Source organism: Salmo salar, chromosome 01 (genome assembly GCF_965601325.2).
Source record: "Salmo salar chromosome 01, fSalSal1, whole genome shotgun sequence".
NCBI lineage: Eukaryota > Metazoa > Chordata > Actinopteri > Salmoniformes > Salmonidae > Salmo > Salmo salar.
Genome location: NC_138291.1, coordinates 148,607,159 through 148,632,901, shown reverse-complemented (window position 1 = coordinate 148,632,901; position 25,743 = coordinate 148,607,159). Strand labels below are relative to the sequence as shown.

General features: G+C 43.8%; 1 protein-coding gene across 2 annotated transcripts in view; it reads left to right on the top strand.

The window, feature by feature from the left end:
• LOC145854626 (uncharacterized) overlaps positions 1 to 25,743 on the top strand; it is a 104,818-nt gene that overhangs the window by 37,827 nt on the left and 41,248 nt on the right. The window contains exon 2 of one of the 2 annotated variants that reach the window (XM_082955332.1): positions 18,546 to 18,659. In XM_082955332.1, coding sequence (XP_082811458.1) covers positions 18,546 to 18,659 — 114 coding nt within the window. Of the gene's footprint in view, positions 1 to 18,545; positions 18,747 to 25,743 lie in introns of both variants that reach the window. The other variant, XM_082955331.1, reaches the window with a different exon arrangement.

The following is a 25,743-nucleotide window of genomic DNA, read 5'->3' as shown; positions in this document are numbered from 1 at the left end:
AATGTTGTGACCATTAGACAAAGAGGGCAGCCACTGGGGTTCTCTTCCACTGGTGGATGTCAAACAATAAACATTTTTTGTTGAGTTAATCTCAGGATTTGCTGCAATAGTCTTGTCAATTTATACAGTTGTTTTATTACATGTACCCGTAGGCTGCCACAAAAAAAACATACAGAGAAAGGATCGTATTGATCACACAGGATTTTGTAATGTGCTGCCTGCCAGTAGTAATTGTCTCTGATGGATTGATTGAGATATTCAAGAAGCTATCATTGTTAAGTAACATAGTAGATGGAACACATTGAATCTTTACATTCATGGACTTCAAAAATAATTTTCTCACTTTGTCCCAGAAGAATTTAACTGCAAGGCACTCCCACATCATATGAAGGAATGTGCCTATCTAATTTAGAAGACACAGTTGGAAGTTGGAGACAATTTCATCGTAAAACTTTTCTTTGGTGTTAAATAGTCTGTGAACAAATTTAAAATGTATAAGTTGATGGTTCGGATTACGGGATGCCAAGGTAATATTTTTCCATATTCTTTTCGTTAAAGGGTTGTTCAGATTCACTTAGATCTGTGAACCATACCTTTTTAATGGTTAGCTCAGAATATGAGCTTTCTAAAAGTTGTTTATATATTATAGAGATCAGTCCATTCAGGAGCCCGGATAATTTATTTTTCAAATCCCATAATTGGATGGTTCGGTTGTTGGGTTTCCCAAGGGACTCCATAGGCTAGCAAAGCTGACCTAAGTTGTAAATATAGAAAAAAGGAGTTGCCTGGTAATGTGTATATGTCTTTCAAATCTTGTAATGTTCTCAAACCATTACTGTCCATGATATTGGCAAGGGTACAGATTCTACATTTGGACCATTTGGATGCAAACGGCTGCCCTCAAGGCATTATTGTAAAGATATTGGCGTATGGGCATGCCATTTTGATTCCCAGTTACATTGTTTTTCAATTTTGCGGCAAATAGAAATTGTGAGAGCAATATTAGGACCAAAGCATAGTTTACATTGTTTAAGGGATATATCAGTGAAGACCACCTCTTCCAGGGAAATAGGAGACACCATATATCTCTCTATACTCAGCCAAGGGGTGGAAGAATCATGTCTAAACCAATTAAGATTGGGATGAAATACTAGTGTCTGGAAATACAATTGAAAGGTTGGTAGAGTCCTCCTATGTCTTTCCCTCTTTGCAAGTGTGTTCATTTTATCCAGGCTTGTTTACCTTGCCATATAAATGTTTAAACCACACTATGGGTTTTATCCCAATAGCCAGAAGGGGGAGATTCAGATTGAATTGATTTGAGCGTTCTGTTGAATTTTCTGGCAAATAGTTTTATCTATGGAAGGATATCTATTCCCAAATATTTGAAATGGGAAATGATGGGGATTCCATAAGTAGAGATGGAGTCCTCCATTAGGGTCTTGAGAGGCAGTAGTGAAGTTTTGGTAAGATTTATTTTATAACTTGAGATGGAGCTGAATTTGTCCATGATCTTCAAAACTTTTGGGAGGGATTGAGATACATTGTCTAGATAAGGTAAGACATCATTGGCATTAAATGAGATGTGATCCGTAGAATTAAGAGATATTGGTGTAATTTCATTCGATTGTCAAATTGCCTTGGCCAGGTGCTCCATAAACAATAAAAATAGCACAGGTGAGATGGGATCATCTTGCCTGCTACTTCTAGTTATTCTGAATGGAACAGAGGAGGCATTGCCTGTTTTTACTATGGCTGAGGGATTGGCATATAGTATTTCCATCATATTAATGAAATTGGAAACGTCCCATATGTTCCCAAACCGAGCAAAGATATGACCATTCTAGTCTATCAAAAGCTTTTTCTGTGTCGAGAGATAGAACTGCCCAAGGAGCTTTGGTATTTGAGGAAGCTGGAAAGATACAGTTGAAGTCGGAAGTTTACATACACCTTAGCCAAATACATATAAACTAAATTTTTCACAATTCCTGACATTTAATCCTAGTAAAGATTCCCTGTCTTAGGTTAGTTAGGATCACCACTTTATTTTAAGAATGTGACATGTCAGAATAATAGTAGAGAGAATTATTTATTTCAGCTTTTATTTCTTTCATCACATTCCCAGTGGGTCAGAAGTTTACATACACTCGATTAGTAGTTGGTAGCATTGCCTTTAAATTGTTTAACTTGGGTCAAACGTTTCGGGTAGCCTTCCACAAGCTTCCCACAATAAGTTGAATTTTGGCCAATTCCTCCTAACAGAGCTGGTGTAACTGAGTCAGATTTGTAGGCCTCCTTACTCGCACACGCTTTTTCAGTTCTGTCCACAAATTTTCTATTGGATTGAGGTCAGGGCTTTGTGATGGCTACTCCAATACCTTGACTTTGTTGTCCTTAAGCCATTTTGCCACAACTTTGGAAGTATGCTTGGGGTCATTGTCCATTTGGAAGACCCATTTGCGACCAAGCTATAACTTCCTGACTGATGTCTTGAGATGTTGCTTCAATATATCCACATAATTTTCCTGCCACATGATGCCATCTATTTTGTGAAGTGCACCAGTCCCTCCTGCAGCAAGCACCCCCACAACATGATGCTGCCACCCCCGTGCTTCACGGTTGGGATGATGTTCTTCGGCTTGCAAGTCTCTCCATTTTTCCTCCAAACATAACGATGGTCATTATCGTAAAACAGTTCTATTTTTGTTTCATCAGACCAGAGGACATCAGACCGCTTTTTTTATGGCAGTTTTGGAGCAGTGGCTTCTTCCTTGCTGAGCGGCCTTTCAGGTTACATCGATATAGGACTCGTTTTACTGTGGATATAGATACTTTTGTACCTGTTTCCTCCAGCATCTTCACAAGGTCCTTTGCTGTTGTTCTGGGATTGATTTGCACTTTTCACACCAAAGTACGTTCATTTCTAGGAGACAGAATGTGTCTCCTTCCTGAGCGGTATGACGGCAGCGTGGTCCCATGGTGTTTATACTTGCGTACTATTGTTTGTACAGATGAACGTGTTACCTTCAGGCGTTTGGAAATTGCTACCAAGGATGAACCAGACTTGTGGAGGTCTACAAGTTTTTTTCTGAGGCCTTGGCTGATTTCTTTTGATTTTCCCATGATGTCAAGCAAAGAGGCACTGAGTTTGAAGGTAGGCCTTGAAATACATTCACAGGTACACCTCCAATTGACTCAAATTATGTCAATTAGCCTATCAGAAGCTTCTAAAGCCATGACATCATTTTCTGGATTTTTCCAAGCTGTTTGAAGGTACAGCCAACTTAGTGTATGCAAACTTCTGACCCACTGGAATTGTGATACAGTGAATTATAAGTGAAATAATCTGGCTTTAAACAATTGTTGGAAAAAGACTTGTGTCATGCACAAAGTAGATATCAAAAAACTGCTTTTTACATTAGCATGTGATGTTCAGAACTAGCATACCCACCGAAAACTTCCGGTGAATTTACTAAATTACTCATGATAAACATTGACAAAATACATAATAATTATTTTAAGAATTATAGATACAGAACTCCTTTATGCAATCGCTATGTTTAAAATAGCTTACATTTACATTTAAGTCATTTAGCAGACGCTCTTATCCAGAGCGACTTACAAATTGGTGCATTCACCTTATGATATCCAGTGGAACAACCACTTTACAATAGTGCATCTAAATCTTTTAAGGGGGGGGGGGGGTTAGAAGGATTACTTTATGCTATCCTAGGTATTCCTTAAAGAGGTGGGGTTTCAGGTGTCTCCGGAAGGTGGTGATTGACTCCGCTGTCCTGGCGTCGTGAGGGAGCTTGTTCCACCATTGGGCTGCCAGGGCAGCGAACAGTTTTGACTGGGCTGAGCGGGAACTGTGCTTCCTCAGAGGTAGGGAGGCGAGCAGGCCAGAGGTGGATGAACGCAGTGCCCTTGTTTGGGTGTAGGGCCTGATCAGAGCCTGAAGGTACGGAGGTGCGTTCCCTGCACAGCTCCGTAGGCAAGCACCATGGTCTTGTAGCGGATGCGAGCTTCAACTGGAAGCCAGTGGAGAGAGCGGAGGAGAGGGGTGACGTGAGAGAACTTGGGAAGGTTGAACACCAGACGGGCTGCGGTGTTCTGGATGAGTTGTAGGGGTTTAATGGCACAGGCAGGGAGCCCAGCCAACAGCGAGTTGCAGTAATCCAGACGGGAGATGACAAGTGCCTGGATTAGGACCTGCGCCGCTTCCTGTGTGAGGCAGGGTCGTACTCTGCGCATCTCCAGTCTCACTGTCCCCAGGCTGACCACTTACAAACTCTGCTCCTATACTTTGCCCAGAGACAGCAGACACCCCATTCCACTTTCTGGCGGCTTTAGAGAGCCAATGGAAGCCTTAGAAAGTGTCACATTACAGCACAGATGCTGTAATTTCGATAGACATGTAACAGAAGGACAACAAATTGTCAGACAGGGCACTTCCTGCATGGAATCTTCTCAGGTTTTGGCCGGCCATATGAGTTCTGTTATACTCACAGACACCATTCAAACAGTTTTAGAAACTTTAGAGGGTTTTCTATCCAAATCTACTAATTATATGCATATTCTAGTTTCTGGGCAGGAGTAGTAACCAGATTAAATCGGGTATGTTTTTTAACCGGCCGTGCAAATACTGCCCCCTATCCCAAAGAAGTTAATCAAAGATAGAGGGTGATAGTGAGGCCATTGGGTGATCTTACCTTTTTATTAAAAATAAAAGTGACATTAGTGCTGTACGTCCTTTTCAAATAAGACTTTGTGAACAGCTATGTTAATCATTTCAAGTAACAGTGGACCTAACTGAAGAATTTTCAATAGACTTCGGGAGAAATACTGTCACAACCAGGTGATTTGCCTTTATTCATGTTATGCAATGCCCTTTTGATTTCATGGCTTCCTCAGTTGAGATAAGAGGAGTTCTTATATCTTTAAAAAATGACTCGATCTGGCTTGGTCTGGATTTGCAATCAGAGGTGTACAATATTTCATAGAAACGGGAGAATCCTTGGTTGATTAATTTGGGTTCTGATGTTAATCCACTTGATTCAGATTCAATAGTTGCAATATCTGATAATTGATCGTTACTGCAAAGCTTGTTTTCCAGTAGACGACTGGGTCGATAACCATGAAAGTGATGGCTGAGTCTAACTCGATGGATGGCAAATTCTGCTCTTTAACTTATAAATAGATTTAGTTCTGTCTTGACTTTGAAAAGAGCAGTCGCTGCCTGCTCTGAAAAAAAAGTGTTTGTTGAGAACGGTCTAACGTAATTAACAACTTTTCCAATTCTGATATCTTCTTTAATTGTGAAATCATCCCTGAGCTCACTGACTTTCCTTCCCCCAGACAGCTAAGGTCTTAACATGTGAAACATTCTCAGTGGGAAGCTGCCGGCTCAAAACTCTTGATCAAACAAAGAGATTAAAAGTAAGGATTTCAGACAGACAAATGTTGACACAAAGAAACAAGGCCCTGAAATCAACAGACTGGTCTTTACAGAGGTGTAGATAAGTCAGTCTCAGTCCCAGACTCAATCTTAGTATTCTGATGTATTCTTTCCCTCAATACTGTGGTGTCTGGCTATGAGCATAGGAATTAAACCCTCCCACCGCAGTATGGCCATGCTCCCACATCAGCCTGGCAACGTATTGTATCTGGACGGCCCCAACGCTCATCACAATCACTCATCCTTACACATATCAATAGAGCCATTTAGATGAAACTGGACACAGAAATCTGAAGGCTTCCTCAAGCTGTGTGTTTGGAAAGAGAGAAAGAATAGAGCACACTGTTGTATCTGTGACTTGTGTTTGCCAAGCAGCTCATACCGAATATCCAGTTTACTGTTCAGCTGTAACCGCTGTCTTCCTGTCCAAGATGTCCCAGTCTGGCTACGGTTAACACTTAGTGTCATACCGGCACTCTGCGGTCCACACATTATTGAGTTGAAGCATGAGGTTTGCAAAGCTTTAAGTTGGAACTCCTTTAGTGTTTTTGGATGTGAACAGAGCTCATTTTGGTGTGGGTTCCACTCCATAATGACTGCAATATGTGCAGCACAGTCCAAGCAATTGAAAAATATCTCTAAAAGCCCAATCCATGAGCTGCATTTAATGATATACTGTGTTTTTATTGTGCAGTGGATTATTGAAGCTGAAGTAGATCATTGATTTCAGTGTGCTACAGAGGAAAATCTCCATATTGTTTTGTGTTTTTACTTTGTTGCTTCCTTTACTGTCCACAAACAGAGAACTAGCTGTACTGTAGTTCAATCAGAACTTGCTCCAGATGTTTCTGTTTCAGTTTTTGGGATGTAAACCCATAGCACTTCATATCCATTAGATTTGCACAACAAGCACAACTGTAGTTTCCCACGGAATTGCAGCATCTTTCATCATTTATGCCGTCAAAGCATTTTAACTCCAAAAATACAAGCATGAGGGGAAAGTACACAGGATTTGTGGTAGAGGGCCCTGGAATGGTGGATAGGTCTGTTTATGCAAGTGTTGTGCATTTCTGCTCAAATGATACGTGTAAATGTACCGGCTGCAGAAAGCACTAACAACAGCAGAATGAAGAGATAATGCCAGTAAGTCTTCATGTTATGCATGGTCCCCTCTTCGCTTGGTAAATCTGGGTCAGACACTGAAGAATACATTGTTTAGGAGGGTAATAGCAGGATGTGGGTAGCAGAACAAGGTGTCCCCCCCCCCCCCCCCCCCCGTGTGTGTGTGTGTGTGTGTGTGTGTGTGTGTGTGTGTGTGTGTGTGTGTGTGTGTGTGTTTACCGCTCTATTACGTAAATGTACTTGTTGACCAACAGAGCAAGGTTAGGTGGTGTGAAGGGGTTAATGGGAGATTCCTAGCTCTTCTAGAGAGAGGAGAGGGGAGATAGTGTAGTAAGTGGAGGCGTGTGGATTCACTTTAAGAAGCTAACATGAAGCGTGCTCTAGGACAGACAGGCAGGTCGCTCAGCTACACCGCTCTGTTCTTAATGCCTGGGAGCTCCTCCTCACCTCTACTTCTGCCCAATCAAATGGTAATGTCTTTTTAGTTCTCTGTTGATAACCTGCGCTTAATTTTGTCTTTCAGAATCGACATTCCTGCCTAGTCTAACTTACCTGAAATGTTAATGTATCCACTCACTAGCAAAGCATTTGTGAAACCACAGGAACAGACGATGTTGTTTCATTGGGTAGAACTGGCCAGTGTGTGCTTTGCCAAGGGCTGTTGACGTGAGTAGACATTCTGTCATGTGAATGGTTACTGTAGAGATCCAGAGAGGGATACTGGATTTTAAATGCTTCCTTGTCTCCACTCCCCTGTCAAAGGAGCCTCTTTTCTCTTCACACAAATTTGATTATGCCGTTTGCCCAAGGAGCTCGTCGTCTGAATTCTCTTCGGCTGCACTGAGGCCCTTGTTCCCCCATTTGCCCCAGAGGAAGTTCTGACGTGCATAAGCAGGCTTTGAATCCCCCCTTCCCTTCTCCTCTTATTTAACTTCGTTAACACGGTCTTTCTCCCTTGCTCTCCCCCTGATTTTCACTCTCTGACAATAATATCATATTTATTGTATTACTGTATACTTTCTCATAGACAACACATTAATGCTTTTAATAGTAACTGTGAAATATTACTATTGAGCATTCTATAGTATAAGTTTGTATTTCAAGGTTGCCTAGACATTTCCTGAACAATCAACCAGGAAACAGTATGCCTGCGTTTCAGTCTCAGACAATATCATTTTATAATTGTATAATTGTATACTTTTAAGGACACAACACACAAAGAATAGTATAGGGATGAGTATGCTATTGTTTTGATTCTTCAGGATGTTAAGGCATTAACCAAATACTTTTTAAAGAAACACTTTTTCTCTTGTGTTAATAGTCACGTGACCTTCATAATTTAAGATCAGCTATGCAGGAAAAGTCACAGTTTTACAAAGGTCATCATTGTCAACTCTATCTAACTACAGCTGCCTTGCAGTTTCAAATGCCACACCAGTGCAACTGCCACTTTCATTACCCTTTGCCGGTGTGAAAGTACAGACTCAATTTGAGAGAGAAAAAGGAACGGCATTCGCCTAGGAGCAACAACGGCTCAGCCACGAAGTGGTAGGCCACACAAGCTCACAGAATGGGACTGCCGAGTGCTGAAGCATGTAGTGTGTAAAAATCATCTGTCCTTGGTTGCAACACTCACTACGGAGTTCCAAACTGCCTCTGGAAGCATCGTTAGCACAATAACTCTTCATCAGGAGCTTCATGAAATGGGTTTCAATGGTGGAGCAGCCAAGTGTCGGCTGGTGTGGTGTAAAGCTTGCCACCATTGGACTCTGGAGCAGTGGAAATGCATTCTCTGGAGTTATAAATCATGCTTTACCATCTGGCAGTCCGACAGACGAATCTGGGTTTGGCGGATGCCAGGAGAACGCTACCTGCTCGAATACATAGTGCCAAGTGTAAAGTTTGGTTGAGGAGGAATAATGGTCTGGGGCTGTTTTTCATGGTTCGGGTTAGGTCCCTTCGTTCCAGTGAAGGGAAATCTTAACCCTGCCTACAGCATACAATGACATTCTTGACGATTCTGTCCTTCAACTTTGTGGCAACAGTTTGTGGAAGGCCTTTTCCTGTTTCAGCATGACAATACCCCTGTGCACAAAGCAAGGTCCATATGGAAATGGTTTGTCGAGATCGGTGTGGAAGAAATTGACTGGCCTGCAACATCAGCACAAGAACTTCATCTGGAGCTTCATGAAATGGGTTTCCATGGCCAAGCAGCCACACACAAGCCTAAGATCACCATGCGCAATGCCAAGCGTCGGTTGAAGTGGTGTAAAGCTCGCAACCATTGGACTCTGGAGCAGAGAGCCCTGACCTCAACCCCATCGAACACCTTTGAGATGAATTGAAATGCCGACTGCGAGTCAGGCCTAATTGCCAACATCAGTGCCCGACCTCACTAATGCTCTTGCGGCTGAATGGAAGCAAATCCCTGCTGCAATATTCCAACATCTAGTGGAAAGCCTTCCCAGAAAAGTGGAGGCTGTTATAGCATCAAAGGGGGGACCAACTACATATTAATGCTCATGATTTTGGTATGAGATGTTCGACAAGCAGGTGTCCATATACTGTTGGTCATGTAGTGTATGTGACCCACCCAAATAGTGATAAACTAACACCCCAAGGGTGTTGGGTCCCAAACACTTTATTAGAGCTGATGCTTTATTTTTTGGGGGGGGGGGGGTTTAACACTGTAAGGTGTACAGACTTACTTGAATATTTCCCATGGTGCCTATCAATGGAATGTTACCGTTACCCACCCATGACTGTTTTTGTAAGTGACTGAGACATGGTTGTTGCATTCATAAAATTTCTGTCCTGAGAAGGAAAAGTAAACCCTTCATAAGGATTTTAGATATGGCCTAGTTTTCTCCCAACATTGTGGTCTGAAAATCCTTGCTCATGGGCCATATCAGACCTGCAAGTCACAATATGCTGTCTTGTGATGTAATTTGCAATTCCTATTAGAACTATATTCAACAATTGGAAGTTTTTATCTCCCACGATCTGCATTCAGAATGTTTACTAAATTGAAGAACTTGTCAAACAAGACTACCTAAACCATCCAAACTGGAACAACCCTCTCAGTAACATTCCAATAAACCCAACCACTTAGAGATTGGATTAGTTTAGAATGTTTTTTTATTTATTTTTAATTTTAGATCAATTAATCAATCAATGTGCCTGCAGAAACATGTATATTGAAACAAACTATTGTAAAAATCAACCTGCAACAAAGCATGCTGGGAAATATAATAATGAGTCCCCTCCCATGAAATTAACTCAACACATTTGACTAACAACAACACCACACGTAGTTGATTTCACTGTGATTCAAGTAATACTTCATTTATTCACTGCAGGTGGCGGTGATTTTAATCCCACTGGTGTTAACCCCACTAGAATCAACACTCAGGTTAAAATAAGCCCTCAGGTGACTAATGTTAACAATAGCAGTCAGTCTAGTCCGGCTAATTCATCCAAGGCAGTGCAACTGCTGGCGCCAGAACATCCCCAAGCTACTCCAGGACAAACCCAGTTAGGAACACTTTGTATTGATCTAGTTAGGTAGATCTTAACTAAGTTGGTATAGTTTTGGGGGTCCGTTCATGGCTCCTTTGTTTGACATGGAATGCCGTATGAAACTGTTACGGTCCTACTGGGCCTTGTAATTCACTTGAAACCCAATACCCCAGCAGGAAACCTTGTGGGGTGACCTAACCGACTGAGACCCAGCTCTCTGGACCTACTCAGTATGACCTCTCCTCTTCTATGATTGGCTGGTCAGGGACCCGAGGGTCTCAGTGGTGGGTCCAGCTTGGGGTGGAATGTCATAACAGGCTAGTGTTTTCAGCACTGTGGGGGGTCCTGTTGTGTGAGGAGGGAGAGGAGGGAGACAGAGATCCACGTAAAAGACAACTGCAAGGAGGACAAAGTTTTGTGCCTAGAACCCCCCCAAGAATGGCCTTTTCTAATAAGCTTTGTGCGCACTTCCTTGTCTCCTTGACACGTCAACTTCATTGTCATGATAGATCTGCACAGCTCTTGTTTTTATTGAGATAAAGAGGAGCTGAAAGTGGGGCTTTCTTCAAAGGAAGAAACGCTGCGGAGATAAAAGACATTTAGCTGATGGAGCCGATATGGCGGTGGGGAAAAGGTTGGATGCTTTCCATGCTGATGATCAGCATCTGAAAGCGAGAGGGAGGCTCTCCCTTAGAATGGACCGGAGTGGTCATGAGCGTTTGATATCCAGAGACAGGAGAGTGAGAGCTGACGGGCTCAGTCTGTCTGTCTTTTAGTCTGTCTTTTTGTCTCCAGGCTCTTCTTCTCTTGACAGTGTGTGCTCTGCTGTGATAGATGTGCTTTGATGAAGGCCCAGTCGAGCAGTGCAGCAGAGTAACTGGCAGAGCAGTAATTGTGCATAATGAGAGACTGCTGCCTGCGATTATTCCTCGAAGTGAAAAGCAAACATCTGATGTTCATGGAATGTAACAGTGATGAACCTCTGCTCAGCTCTAATCACAGAACAGCACAACGTGCCACACTGCACCTTGTTGGACTGAAATCGGGCAAGAATAGCATCTTTCAATTAAAGTTCCTAAAGTAGCAAACTAAACACATTCCTTTCAATACCTGTTTGGAAGCTTTTTATATTTTAGGATACGGGGCCTAATACGTAGACTACCGTTCAAAAGTTTGGGGTCACTTAGAAATGTCCTTGTTTTTGAAAGAACAGCTCATTTTTTGTCCATTAAAATAACTTCAAATTGATCAGAAATACAGTGTAGACATTGTTAACGTTGTAAATGACTATTGTTGCTGGAAACGCCAGATTTTTTATGGACTATGGCATACAGAGGCCCATTATCAGCAACCATCACTCTTGTGTTCCAATGACACGTTGTGTTAGCTAATCCAAGTTTATCATTTTAAAAGGCTATTAAATAGTACCCTCAAAACACCAGTCTCAACGTCAACAATGAAGAGGCGACTCCGGGTTGCTGGCCTTCTAGGCAGAGTTGCAAAGAAAAAGCCATATCTCAGACTGGCCAATAAAAATAAAAGATTAAGATGGGCAAACCCTGAGGAACTCTGTCATTCTAGCTAACACAACCTGGAACACAGGAGTGATGGTTGCTGATAATGGGCCTCTGTACGCCTATGTACATATTCCCTTAAAAATCCGCCGTTTCCAGTTACAATAGTCATTTACAACATTAACAATGTCTACACTGTATTTCTGATCAATTTGATGTTATTTTAATGGACAAAAACAAGGACATTTCTAAGTGACCCCAAACTTTTGAAAGGTAGTGTATGCTCTGCTGTATGTCATCAATGGGGGATTGGAGAATAAGACAACAGTCTTTCTCAAGGGCATATGGGTAAAACACTCAACGCCCACACACTCTAACGCAGAAGTCTCTCTAGAGCAGGAAGAGAATGAAAGGAGGGATGTGCTGGAGGAGTGGATGAGGCTTTTCATTTATGTCGAGCACCATCATAGAGGAGGCCGCCCATCCATCTGAAGACGGTTGAAGGTGAATGGCGTTTACGATGGTTGCCCAGGCTATTGATAGCTGCACGTCCTTCCCTGTGTGAGCCAGCAAGGCCCTAACCCTGAGAGCTTGGAGAGCTGTGCTCCTCTCTGTGTGGGAAAGACACTTTTATTACGCCTCTGATCCATGAAGGGCCCGACGAACTTTGACCTTGGGCTTGATCGCTCTAGTAACAGCAAATGAGGAGAATGGCTATACTTTAAGAGGACTATACGAGGACTGCAGTCCACCACCGCACCCCCACCCCCTCATAAATAGCCAACATGAATATACTGTATTTCACGTGTAGGCAACCAGTGCACATTACGTTTAGAGATGGATATGCGTTGCTAACCTACAAGTGTTTCCTTAGTGTTGGCGTGTATATGAGACTAGAGCGAGAACGAAAAGTTGTATTATTACGAATGCAAATCTCCATACCTTTGTTTCATTAGCACATTGTCATTAAGCCTTTGTCCCATTAAGTTCTTTATCATTATGGCTCTTTTTCATTAGCGTAGTCCTATGTAAATACTTGCTTTCATTAGCACTGTGTTGTATAGGCTGGCTTTTCATTATAGCGCTGGATGTTTAATGAGAAAACCCCCAGTGTGTTTACACTGCTCCCATCCCTGATCGCCAGAAATGATAATACTGATTGACTGTTGGTGGGGGATGTTTGAGCTTGTCCCCTGAAGACTGGATCCTCGCACAGTTATTAAACCCAATAAGATCTCTCTCTTCCTCTCTTCATCCCTCACTCTGTTTGGAAAAAAAGATCAAACATGCCTGTAATCAACGGTGTGCTGTATGAGCCAAGAAGACACAGAGGCTCAGCAGTGTGATAGAGATGCCTTTAATGACAGATCACTAGATCACAGATCATTAGCGCTCACGACAGGAAGACCTGTACGCACATGCCTCTCTGCTACTGCTACACCACCATCAGTCACTTCCCTTCTGCTACGAGAGGAGGAGAAATTAAGCCCTTTATTAAAACCAATCTAGAATGGTGAATAGCTGGAAAAACAGACCCCAACTGTTTTTTATTCATCAAGAACGAAACTCCCTGAACATCTGGAATGGCATATTAATGCCAGCTCTATGCTGTTTCTCTTAAACTAAAAGTTAAAACATTTGGAGGGTCACATTTAATGTCAATGTTCCATATGGGACAGCAGGTAGCCTAGTGGTTAGCGTGTTAGACTAGCAATTGAAAGGTTGCAAGATCAAATCCCTGAGCTGACAGGGTAAAAATCTGTCGTTCTGTCCCTGAACAAGGCAGTTAACTCACTGTTCCTAGGCCGTCATTGAAAATAAGAATTTGTTCGGCTTCCCTAGTTAAATAAAATCAGAGGAACATCATTTGTTCAATGAAACTTCAAGGAACGATTTGCCCCCCTCCTGTTCTTTCACACTCGGGTCCTCTGTCTCCCACGGTTCCAGCTTTTGGTAACATTCAGAGCGTTTGAATCACATAGATTACTGTGTCCCGTGGGAAGATTATTCCAATGGACGGCTAGTGGAGCGTTTTCGTTGGGTCCCTGTCTACTCGGTTTACCCATGAATTTTGGAAAAGCCGAACTTGGAGAAGCTCATGTGCTAACAGGGTAATGTTCAGTGACATGGCTCGGAGCCCTATGGCGTGTGTCATTGTCCGCCCTTTGCTAGCTAGTTATACAAGCAGGGATTTGCTTCTGCTGTGCTCTGAGGAAACAAGGAGAAAATGAGTAGATTGGATAGACCAGGCCTACATCAAATCAAGATGCTCCTGGTAAATTGGGCCTTGGGCAGCTAGTTGTGGTGTTAGATTGCTTGGAGAACCATATGCCAACATTTACTGAGCATTACAATCATTTATACAGATTATGTGGTCCCAATTTTTTTTTTAATGTGCTCCCCAAAAATATACTTCTGACTTACACCGTTTGTAGGAGACAACAGTGAAGTATCAGACAGACAGACGATGACATATCAACTTCTTCTCCTTTCAAACATGTTCATTCTTCAATAATGTTTGTGTGGTCTTCATGTCTGTTTTATTTCATTAAGACTGTTAGAGATGATCTCAGCTTGTCTGCGTTTACTCGTACTGGTCTGGACTTGCTGGTCCACGTCCGTCACTGGCATTTGGATTCTTCTCTACTTCTAATCAAAAGAGTTGAGGAATGTGCTTGACAGGCACAGCCCACCCCTCTCCTTGAAACACACATGCACGCATGCAGCAACGCACGCACACACACACACACACACACACACACACACACACACACACACACACACAAACTGCACACAATCCTGATCACAGCATCAGCATCCCAGACGGCTTATCATGGGGAACTAATTCAATATCCCTGTGCCTGTTTTAAATGTCATTGGCTGAGCTCATCTGGAGTGACATGTTTTTCATGGTCCTCATAAAGGAGCTGTATTAGGCTCGGAACAGAACAGAACGGGGGGGGGGGGGGGGGGGGGGGGCTTCTCTGGCCAACGCTCTTGATGTCTGCAGGAAATCTAAAGGTCCTCATGAGGAAATGAATAAAGTCAGGATTTGAGGAGATCTGCCGATGCCAATGAGATTCACATGAACTCCCTCAAGTCAATAAAGGCTTGGTGAATCCTCCACTGACTGACTGAGAAATGTAAGCTACACAAAAAGTTGTTTTTCTCTAGAGGCTGCCAAGGCTGCCATGTCAGTCACAGAAACACATGCCTCTGATGCCATTCATTGGGTTGAAGTGGATTTCCAAGGTCAGCACTGAGCTCTGGTTGATGTATTGCCTGTGATTGGGCTTTCATATGATATTGATTGTTTTGACACTGTTGTCAATATACTATCTCAATGAGTTTTCTGTCTATCTTCCCTCTTCTTTTTCTATGAACTCATCACGTCATGTGTAGATCTGAACACAATGGTGATAACGATGGAAAAAGTCTGAAACTAGTTAAACAGAGCTCCATAGCTTTTAATTGACAAAGTTGCTATACTCTTCTGCCTGTGCTTTTTTCCATGCTCCTCTATTACACTGATGATGTCAGCATGGGGATGGGATGGTAGGGGGTAGTGAAGGCTGGACTAGTGGGGGTACAGAACATTCAGTCACCCCATTGTGCCAGATAATGACTTCCCTATTGAGCGTGACCCTGGTGACCTCTGAGATCCACCCTCCCCCTGCCCCCCAGGCATCCCCGCCTGATTTGGTATTTTGTCCACACAAAGTTCCCAAACTCAGTCCCATGCCTCTCCACCCCTCCGTAGCCTCCTACCCAGCCTCCCCTGGGCGGTTGCCCCCTCCTGGTCACTTGGCCCTGGGCATGGAGCTGACAGGGAGCTCCATGGAGCTCTGAGCTAGCCTCATATTCTGGGTTAGAGGGTCACTCTGAGGGGAGACAGAGAAACAGTGCTCTAAATGTGAAAGGTTGGCTGGGTCTCCATGTGGCAGGGGAGATGGATGTGTAACCTGCTGGTGGGAGGGAGGCCGTTCAGAGACTATGGGTACAGTAGAGATCCTTAAAATGTTTCCTCACCCCGTCTCTGTTACCAAGGACAAGTTGTAATCTGTATCGACAGTCCTGTCCAGGCAGCACGCTTCACCATCTACCAGTAGAATCAGAAACCATCATTTTCCTTAGTGAGAAGGTACTGCCAGCAATAGACAATATACAAACAGCGAAGTCCACACAGACATCATACAGAATATACAATATCGGAACAGTGGGAATATACCATTTACAGAGGGATTATATCTAAATAAGCATAGGGAGGGATACTGCCGTGGTGATTATATACAGTGTCTATACTGCCGTGGTGAATATATACAGTATCTATACTGCCGTGGTGAATATATACAGTATCTATACTGCCATGGTGGTTATATACAGTGTCTATACTGCCGTGGTGAATATATACAGTATCTATACTGCTGTGGTGAATATATACAGTGTCTATACAGCCGTGGTGAATATATACAGTATCTATACTGCCGTGGTGAATATATACATTATCTATACTGCCGTGGTGAATATATACAGTGTCTATACTGCGTTGGTGATTATATACAGTGTCTATACTGCCGTGGTGAATATATACAGTGTCTATACTGCCCTGGTGAATATATACAGTATCTATACTGCCGTGGTGAATATATACAGTGTCTATACTGCCGGGGTGAATATATACAGTGTTTATACTGCCGGGGTGAATATATACAGTGTCTATACTGCCCTGGTGAATATATACAGTATCTATACTGCCGTGGTGAATATATACAGTATCTATACTGCCGTGGTGAATATATACAGTGTCTATACTGCCGGGGTGAATATATACAGTGTCTATACTGCCGGGGTGAATATATACAGTGTCTATACTGCCGGGGTGAATATATACAGTGTCTATACTGCCGTGGTGAATATATACAGTGTCTATACTGCCAGGGTGAATATATACAGTGTCTATACGGCCGTGGTGAATATATACAGTGTCTATACAGCCGTGGTGAATATATACAGTATCTATACTGCCGTGGTGAATATATCCAGTATCTATACTGCCGTGGTGAATATATACAGTGTCTATACTGCCGTGGTGATTATATACAGTGTCTATACTGCCGTGGTGAATATATACAGTGTCTATACTGTCGGGGTGAATATATACAGTGTCTATACTGCCATGGGGAATATATACAGTGTCTATACTGCCATGGTGATTATATACAGTATCTATACTGCCGGGGTGAATATATACAGTGTCTATACTGCCGGGGTGAATATATACAGTGTCTATACTGCCGGGGTGAATATATACAGTGTCTATACTGCCGGGGTGAATATATACAGTGTCTATACTGCCAGGGTGAATATATACAGTGTCTATACTGCCGGGGTTAATATATACAGTGTCTTTACTGCCGGGGTGAATATATACGGTTTCTATACTGCCGGGGTGAATATATACAGTGTCTATACTGCCGGGGTTAATATATACAGTGTCTATACTGCCGGGGTGAATATATACAGTGTCTATACTGCCGGGGTGAATATATACAGTGTCTATACTGCCGTGGTGAATATATACAGTGTCTATACTGCCGTGGTGAATATATACAGTGTCTATACTGCCGGGGTGAATATATACAGTGTCTATACTGCCGGGGTGAATATATACAGTATCTATACTGCCGGGGTGAATATATACAGTGTCTATACTGCCGGGGTGAATATATACAGTGTCTATACTGTCGGGGTGAATATATACAGTGTCTATACTGCCATGGGGAATATATACAGTGTCTATACTGCCTTGGTGATTATATACAGTATCTATACTGCCGGGGTGAATATATACAGTGTCTATACTGCCGGGGTGAATATATACAGTGTCTATACTGCCGGGGTGAATATATACAGTGTCTATACTGCCGTGGTGAATATATACAGTGTCTATACTGCCGGGGTGAATATATACAGTGTGTATACTGTCGGGGTGAATATATACAGTGTCTATACTGCCATGGGGAATATATACAGTGTCTATACTGCCATGGTGATTATATACAGTATCTATACTGCCGGGGTGAATATATACAGTGTCTATACTGCCGGGGTGAATATATACAGTGTCTATACTGCCGGGGTGAATATATACAGTGTCTATACTGCCGGGGTGAATATATACAGTGTCTATACTGCCGGGGTGAATATATACAGTGTCTATACTGCCGGGGTGAATATATACAGTGTCTATACTGCCGGGGTGAATATATACAGTGTCTATACTGCCGGGGTGAATATATACAGTGTCTATACTGCCGTGGTGAATATATACAGTGTCTATACTGCCGGGGTGAATATATACAGTGTCTATACTGCCGGGGTGAATATATACAGTGTCTATACTGCCGGGGTGAATATATACAGTGTCTATACTGCCGGGGTGAATATATGCAGTGTCTATACTGCCGGGGTGAATATATACAGTGTCTATACTGCCATGGGGAATATATACAGTGTCTATACTGCCATGGTGATTATATACAGTATCTATACTGCCGGGGTGAATATATACAGTGTCTATACTGCCGGGGTGAATATATACAGTGTCTATACTGCCGGGGTGAATATATACAGTGTCTATACTGCCGTGGTGAATATATACAGTGTCTATACTGCCGGGGTGAATATATACAGTGTCTATACTGCCGGGGTGAATATATACAGTGTTTATACTACCCTGGTGAATATATACAGTGTCTATACGGTGTTGTGTGGAGCAACCCTCAGCTCTGCTTTCTCTGCTGTTAATGTTACTTTTGTTATCATCATTATCCTGTTTTTCTAACAGACTATCTCTCTCTCCCTCCATCTCTATCTCTCTATCCCTCCAATTCTCTCTCTCTCCCTCCATCTCTCTCTCCCTCCCTCTGCAGGGTTCCTGAAGCCCCAGTGCTCGCTGGCTCCGCCTCCCCAGCGAGGACGCTCGGGGGAGGCCTGCTCCTGTTTCACCGGCATGTGTCACCTCCACCAGCGTCGGATATCTACAGGTAACACTCAACGCCATCTCCACATCCCATCGCCATCTGCCCCGTCATGGCAGACTCAGCACCTGGGAAGACACCTGTATGAAATAAGTATGAGCTAAGATTTGCCAGTGGATAGAAAGAGTATACAGTTATAGTATACTCTACAGTATACTGCATTATACAGTACATTTGATCCACTGTATAACAATTTTAATTTGATGATATGAACCTATAAAAATGGCTTTGATATGCTAATACAATCCCAGGTAGTAGGAGCATTTACTGTAACTCATTTTACTGTCTGAACATGTCATGCCAAAGTAGTATATCCACAAAGCAAGAAGCTGCTTGTTCCTTACCACAGCTACAAGCACACACACAGCCTGGGGTGAAGAGCTGTCAGAGCCGTAAGCCTTCTTCCTAGGCAGCGATGGCTCAGTCAGTCAGCCTGATTAATGTAGTCTTTGCAGTGGAGGCCCGGTGATTGACATGTTAACAGGGGTGCTATGAAACAGGCCTATGTTCTCATCACCTCCGTTTTCCCTGCTAGGGCAGCCGGGTCAGGTGACGTCAGCAAAGCGGTGCATTCTGAACCTGACCCTCTGGTATGTGGGGAATGGGGGACAGTACTGTGCTGTTGCTGTACGTGTGCCTGGCCTGCTGATGGCTTCATTGGCTGGGGGTGGAGGGCCTCTTGCAGGGTCACTTGTCGTGACTGAGTGGCTTGTTGTAACTTAACACCAATATCATGTGAGGGGAACATGCCTTGGACAAAGGCGACGAAACCAGAACAACCAAACAGTGGCACCTTGGATGAATTTACAGGAGAGTGGTAGATTGTGTGATTTTATCCGTATGGAACCTCACAGACAAAGCCCTGTGTTAGCTTTACACATTGTAGTCCTTAACACATACCCTGTACACATACCCTTAACACAGGTTAAAAATGGCAGATTTGGGCAGTAATAAATTCCTAAATTGAAAGGTAACGGCTGTACAGTAACATGCTATATATGACGTCAGAGCTCTGACTCCATACAGAACTTGAGCACCCTGCGCGACTAGAAGTTGCCTCCATCTCTCCCGCTAGTTTGCAAATGTTTTGTTGTCTGAGTGAGAGAAAAGCTGTAAGTTAGGAGGACTCTACGTATTTAGAAAGATGAGACGTTGAGGATTATAATAAATACCGATTTGATGTCCTACAAGCAAGCCAAACACCTGTGAGTCCAAATGTGGACTTCATATTTCCATATCATAAAACTACTGTCATATACAGTGTCAACGTTTATGATCACTATGTTTGATGTTCAGTTACAAGATGACATGTGGTCATACCCTGGGTTGTCCTGAACACAATGAGACTGTTTGTTTATTGTGAAGGAAAGCACACACACCTTAATGCTCTCATGACTTTCTATGCGCACCAATGTGATGATCTGTTTCTCTGAATTGCCTTGTGAAAGCCTAACACTGTAAGATCCTATTTTAGAACTTAGCTAGTCATGTTGGCAGTAGAACAAGCTTTCAAATCATGCTCACCTGACCCAGATTGTGATTTGTAAAGGTCAGCTTTTTGATTGTGTAAACAACAACAGTAATTGTGTGATGGTGGGGATTCAGGTCTGTGTTCCAAACAAAACAACTACAAGTGTGCTTGCTCTAGTTCCTCAACGACACAGCTAGGAGAGCTCAAAAAAACACCTTATAATTGAAGACTCTTCTTTGAGTCATACAAGTGCATTGAAATGACTCAGGAACTGTGCACACTTTGGAGAGGTGTGTGACCACTTGGAGTCCCCAGTTAGTCCTCTCACTCAAACCCTTGTCATTTTGTTGTCTTATGATGCACCTACCCCATATTCTCCAGGAATGCTCTTATCATGTTACTAGTTGTATCCAGAGTATTTTCAGGTTTCGTTATAAACAAATGCTGTGAAAGTGCAGTAAATGTAAAATGAACATCACATCAACAGTGTATTGTTTGGATTCAGTCTTGTTGTGTCCTCACCTTTGGTCTCATCATTTCCCCATAATCTCCAAACTGTTCCCTTTCAATTGCTACCATGGTTATGCATATGCTTTTCATATCTCCTCTGTAAGAAACATTTCAATTTAGCCCAGTTGATATAGGCCAATTCCAACAAGTGTAAATGGTTAAAAGGTTGTTTGGATGAGTTGTCATTGACCTAGATCACCATGCACTTACAACTGTCAATACAGAACATGTGAATGAAATGGGCAGCGTGTATTTAATGGGTCTAACAACAGAAATATATTGACAAAAGCAACTATAGAAAAGCTTTCGACAGGCAGAACAAGAACCCACTACCCTCTCTGTCTCTTTCTCAACAACAAATACTTATTCATGGGCATGTCTCAGCAAGATCGGTGAGGTGCAGACACAGTTTGTTTTTCCGCTCTCTTCTCTTCCTCGTCCATAGATGTGTGTGTTACTGGGCTGGTGTGATTGATTGATACATTTTTGACTGTCACAGCCCTTGGTGAGGGTGGGGACGTTTCCTGAGCAATTAGAATAGTCGGGATACTTCTCTAGCACACCAACTATACTGGTAACTGTTACTGTATAGAAATGTGCTTTCTCAATGTGTTACTGTATAGAAATGTGCTTTCTCAATGTGTTACTGTATAGAAATGTGCTTTCTCAATGTGTTACTGTATAGAAATGTGCTTTCTCAATGTGTTACTGTATAGAAATGTGCTTTCTCCATGTGCTTTTTTAGTTACTTCAAGGCATGCTTGACTTACAAAGAATGAGAGGAGAATGTGTGAGACTGAGTCAGATTGTCTTTTCTTGTCTTTTAAGTGTTTTGATATTTCACAATGTTCAGTGGTGTGGTAAATGTTCCGTGGCCTAGCTGCTCAGAGCAGAGTAGCAATGTGTTCTTAGAGAGAGAGAGAGAGAGAGAGAGAGAGAGAGAGAGAGGCTGAGATAACTGTAAAGGCGTTGTGGTTTGTTAGTCACACAGAGTAGTAGCATAATGTTCAGCCTAGCTGGAGTCTGTCTTTTATAGCCCCGGTCATAATCATGGATCTAATTATGGAATGTGTTGCCGTAAATCTCCCATCGCCACATCCAGCACACACACCCGTCCTAACCCGCCCCACATCTGTGTGATTGTCCTCCAATCCCGTCCCTCGGCTGCCCGGCCAAGGCCACAATGACAAGCCGCTGTGGAGAACGTGGGGTGCTGAGCGGCAACACAGCTGAGGATTCTGGGAAGGCTGGTTGGCCTCGCCCGGGGAGTGGACTCCAGCCGTGATCTCCTGAACTCCCGGCAGCACAGTGACGTGGCCACGCTCTGCTTTTAGTGGTTTCACATTGTTTAGACTTCTCAAAAACAAACCATTACTGGAAAGAGACCGTGAGAAACATAGTATTCAGGGCTCTTTTCTTTTCCAGAGATAATTTTAAAAGCAATTATTTTGTTGTTTCTTTTTTAAAAGACGAGAGGAAAAAAAGTTTTTGGGGCAATGTGTGAGAAGTGTAAGAGTGGGAGAGAGAGAGAGATTTAAAACAGGGCTTTTTGAAAGGCCCTCACAATGCAGGCCTTGTGCAGTGATTTGGTCTGTCCTCGCGGAGCTGAGCGGAGGAATGGAAAAGATTATCCACAGGAATGTCTGGGGTGCCCTATAACGGAGCGGGCCTCGTGACTGGCCAATGGGAGAGAGGCCTGCCGAGCGGAAGGCACATTTTTTCCTGATGAACTCAGCTGCCTGCTTCACAATACAGTCTGATTGCCAGCACTGAACTCACATATGGTCCGTGTTTGGAGAGACCAAATGACAGGACAAATTCTGCCTAGAGAAGAAGGAGAGGAGGAGGAGGAGGAGGAGGAGGTGGGCTGTTGGAGTAGATTGCTGGCTCCCCCCTTTTTATTTCATTAGAGTGGGTAGTATGGATGTGGTGTTTGGATTCAGGTGCGCTTCAACCGCACCACTACCTCTGTCTGGGTCCCTCCCTTTCTCCCTCCCTTCACTGATTCTCACAGTCCACTCTCCGTTGGAGTGGGGCTGGCCGCCAGGTGTGCGGTTAGAGTTTGATTAATCCCTCTTTATTGACTTCGCTTAAGCAGCAATTACGCCCAAAGCCAAGCCCTATTAGCTCTCGCCACGGTCCGTAGCTGACTTCATTACCCAGCCTCAGAATTATCTCACTGCCTCGTGAATCCTGCCAATTAATTTGGAGCCCATTTAGAATTCTGCAGGACTTGGAAAGAACTTTCCCTGCCTATCGCCTAGAGCTGAGCCAGAGTGAACCGTAAGGAAACATGGAGGAGAGCAGAACACAAATCTGGCTCCTTCCTGATTGTTTGTGCACTGTGTGTGTGTTTGTGTACTATGGTTGTGTGTGTGTGTGTGTGTATTGTTTGTGAGACAGACTCGGCAGAGCTTGAGCAGCACCGGGCCCAGGCATTCGACTCCAGCGAGAGGCAGCATGTTTGTAGACCTTGTGGTCACACAGGGTTTGTGGGGGGGTTCCAGTGGCTCCCGGCTCCTCGTATTTTCTCGGGTGGGGTCCCACAGAGGTGAGGGAGGTCGTTAGCCTCAGCATGCTCCACGCTCGCTGATCTCTATTTGGCTGGCTGGAGTCCGTGCACTCCCTGGCCGCTTCCTGCCGGGTCAGGAGCCAGAGGGGCCAGAGCGCCAAGCTGACGATTACAGCCGTGCTCTGCCTCGGCCTTCGCCCCCTGCACACACATTCATCACCACAACCACCACACAGACTCACAGGCTATTTTAATACAAACTTATTATTGGACTATCACAGCAGATTTGGCTGCTGATCCCACTGTAAAATAAAATAGCCTAACAGTTGTTTGTGTCCAGTTAGACCGGTGTGATGTCTCAGTATGCTGAGTGTTTGGTCTGGGGCCTGTCACTTCCAGGATAAACTCTGCCAAAAGTCTGAGCTAATTGGATGTGAAGATTCATATAGTACTCACCAGATACTGGCTAATGCACTGGCTTTAGGCCTGACATATACAGCCTCCACACTGTTCGCAAATTCCAATCAGTTGGACTTTTCCGAGATGAAACAGGGAGATGTCCAAACCATATGACATCATTGCAGTGAGTTTGTAATCCCTGTTTCATAGCTCTAGAGAGAGATCACTTTATTGGTCAATTGCACACAAGTTCCAACTGAAATTTGACTTCTGTTTTTAACCCAACTCCTCCGTTTGTTTGAGAGGTGCAGGGGGCTCAGGCCCGGGATTCGAACTGACAACCCGCTGGTTGCTGGTCTGCCTCTCTAACTGCTAGGCTACCTGCCGCCCCACAGTATGTGAACATGGGAAGATCGGGAACAATGTCACAGGCCCTAAATCCTGCCTGGTGAATTCCTGTCTCTCTTGTTCTGAATCGTAGAGCTTATTGTGGAGCAATCCGCCAGCTGATTGGAAGCAGCTCAGTTTCAGTCCACAATCCATAAATCTCTGCTTTGGTCTCATGATATAGGAGGACTGGTGCAAAAAACACTAAGGAACTTCTGATGTAAAGATGTTTCATTTAAAGCAATAGTGGGAGTGTGAAGTTATGTGTGTGGGTTTTCAATGCCTGTAGGGTCGTATCCACTGAGACTGAAGCCTACTTGATCAAGTCCACCGAGTCTCACCTGAATGAATGCATGACTTGTGTTTGCATGTGTACAGGTGTGTGAATAACTTAACTCAGGCTGTGTCTTCAGGGAGTAGAGGAATGGGCAGACATTTCATTCCTTCCCATGGGAAGGAGGCCGTGTTTCAAGTTGTATTAGTTGTATTTATGTACAGGATACACATGGTGTACACTAAGGTTATTCCAGTTTTGGTTTTATTTCTATTCGTTTTCCGCTTTTTATTTGAAATTCAGTATAGTTTACACTGTCCAATGAAGTACACCATGATTCGTTTTAGTTTTAGTTTACTATAATAACCTTGGTATACACCATCCAACTAAATGCTTACTTGCAGGTTCATTCTTGACATGGCTCGGGAGAATAAAATAAACATTTTAGCATCAGTATAATACAGGAAAGCACCATTTATAGTCCAATATGTACACATGTATCAGAGAAAGGAGAGATTGGGGTCCAAGTGTTTAAATGGTGCAGTATTAGCAATAGTAAATAAGAGTATGGTAGCAGTAATTGTGATGTCTGTGTAGCATGAATGTATATATGTGTGTGTGTGTGTATGTGGGTGTGTGCATGAGTGAGAGTATGTGTGTTAAGGTGCGGAGAATCAGAGCAGCTGGTCAGTCCAGTTCATGTGTTCAGTGGTCTGATGGTTTGTAGATAGAAACTGTCTCTGAGCCTGTTGGTATCAGACCTCATGCTGATACTGTCTGCCCAGCAGTAAGGGAGAGAACAGCGCGTAGGCTGGGGAGTGTGGGGTCCTAAATGATGCTGCAGGACTTCCTCAGGCACCGTTTCAAGTACATATCCTGGATGGGTGGGAACACGGCCCCAGTGATGTACTGGGCTGTCTTCACCGCCAGCCAGTGTGCCAGCGGGTTGGGCAGGGCCGGGTGCAGCTAGAACGCCAGGGGCTTCACCTTGGCACAGAGTGACGGCAGCCATCCATAACAGGTCAGGAGAAATCACAGCAACTAAGCCTTTGATAACTCTCTGAGCCCATAATCCCTGCATAGAACCATCCCACTGAAATGCTATCTCATTGTTACAGCTCAAACCATAGGAGGGAGAGATGGAGGGGAGGATGGAGGAGAGGATGGAGGGGAGGATGGAGGGATGGAGGGGAGGATGGAGGGATGGATGGGGGGAGGATGGGGAGGATGGAGGGAGGGGAGGATGGAGGGATGGAGGAAGGGGAGGATGGAGAGATGGAGGGGAGGATGGAGGAGAGGATGGAGGGGAGGATGGAGGGATGGAGGGGAGGATGGAGGGATGGATGGGGGAGGATGGAGGGGAGGATGGAGGGAGGGGAGGATGGAGGGATGGAGGGAGGGGAGGATGGAGGGAGGGGAGGATGGAGGGAGGGAGGGGAGGATTGAGAGATGGAGGGGAGGATGTAGGGATGGAGGGGAGGATGGAGGGATGGAGGGAGGGAGGGGTGGATGGAGGGAGGGAGGGGAGGATGGCGAG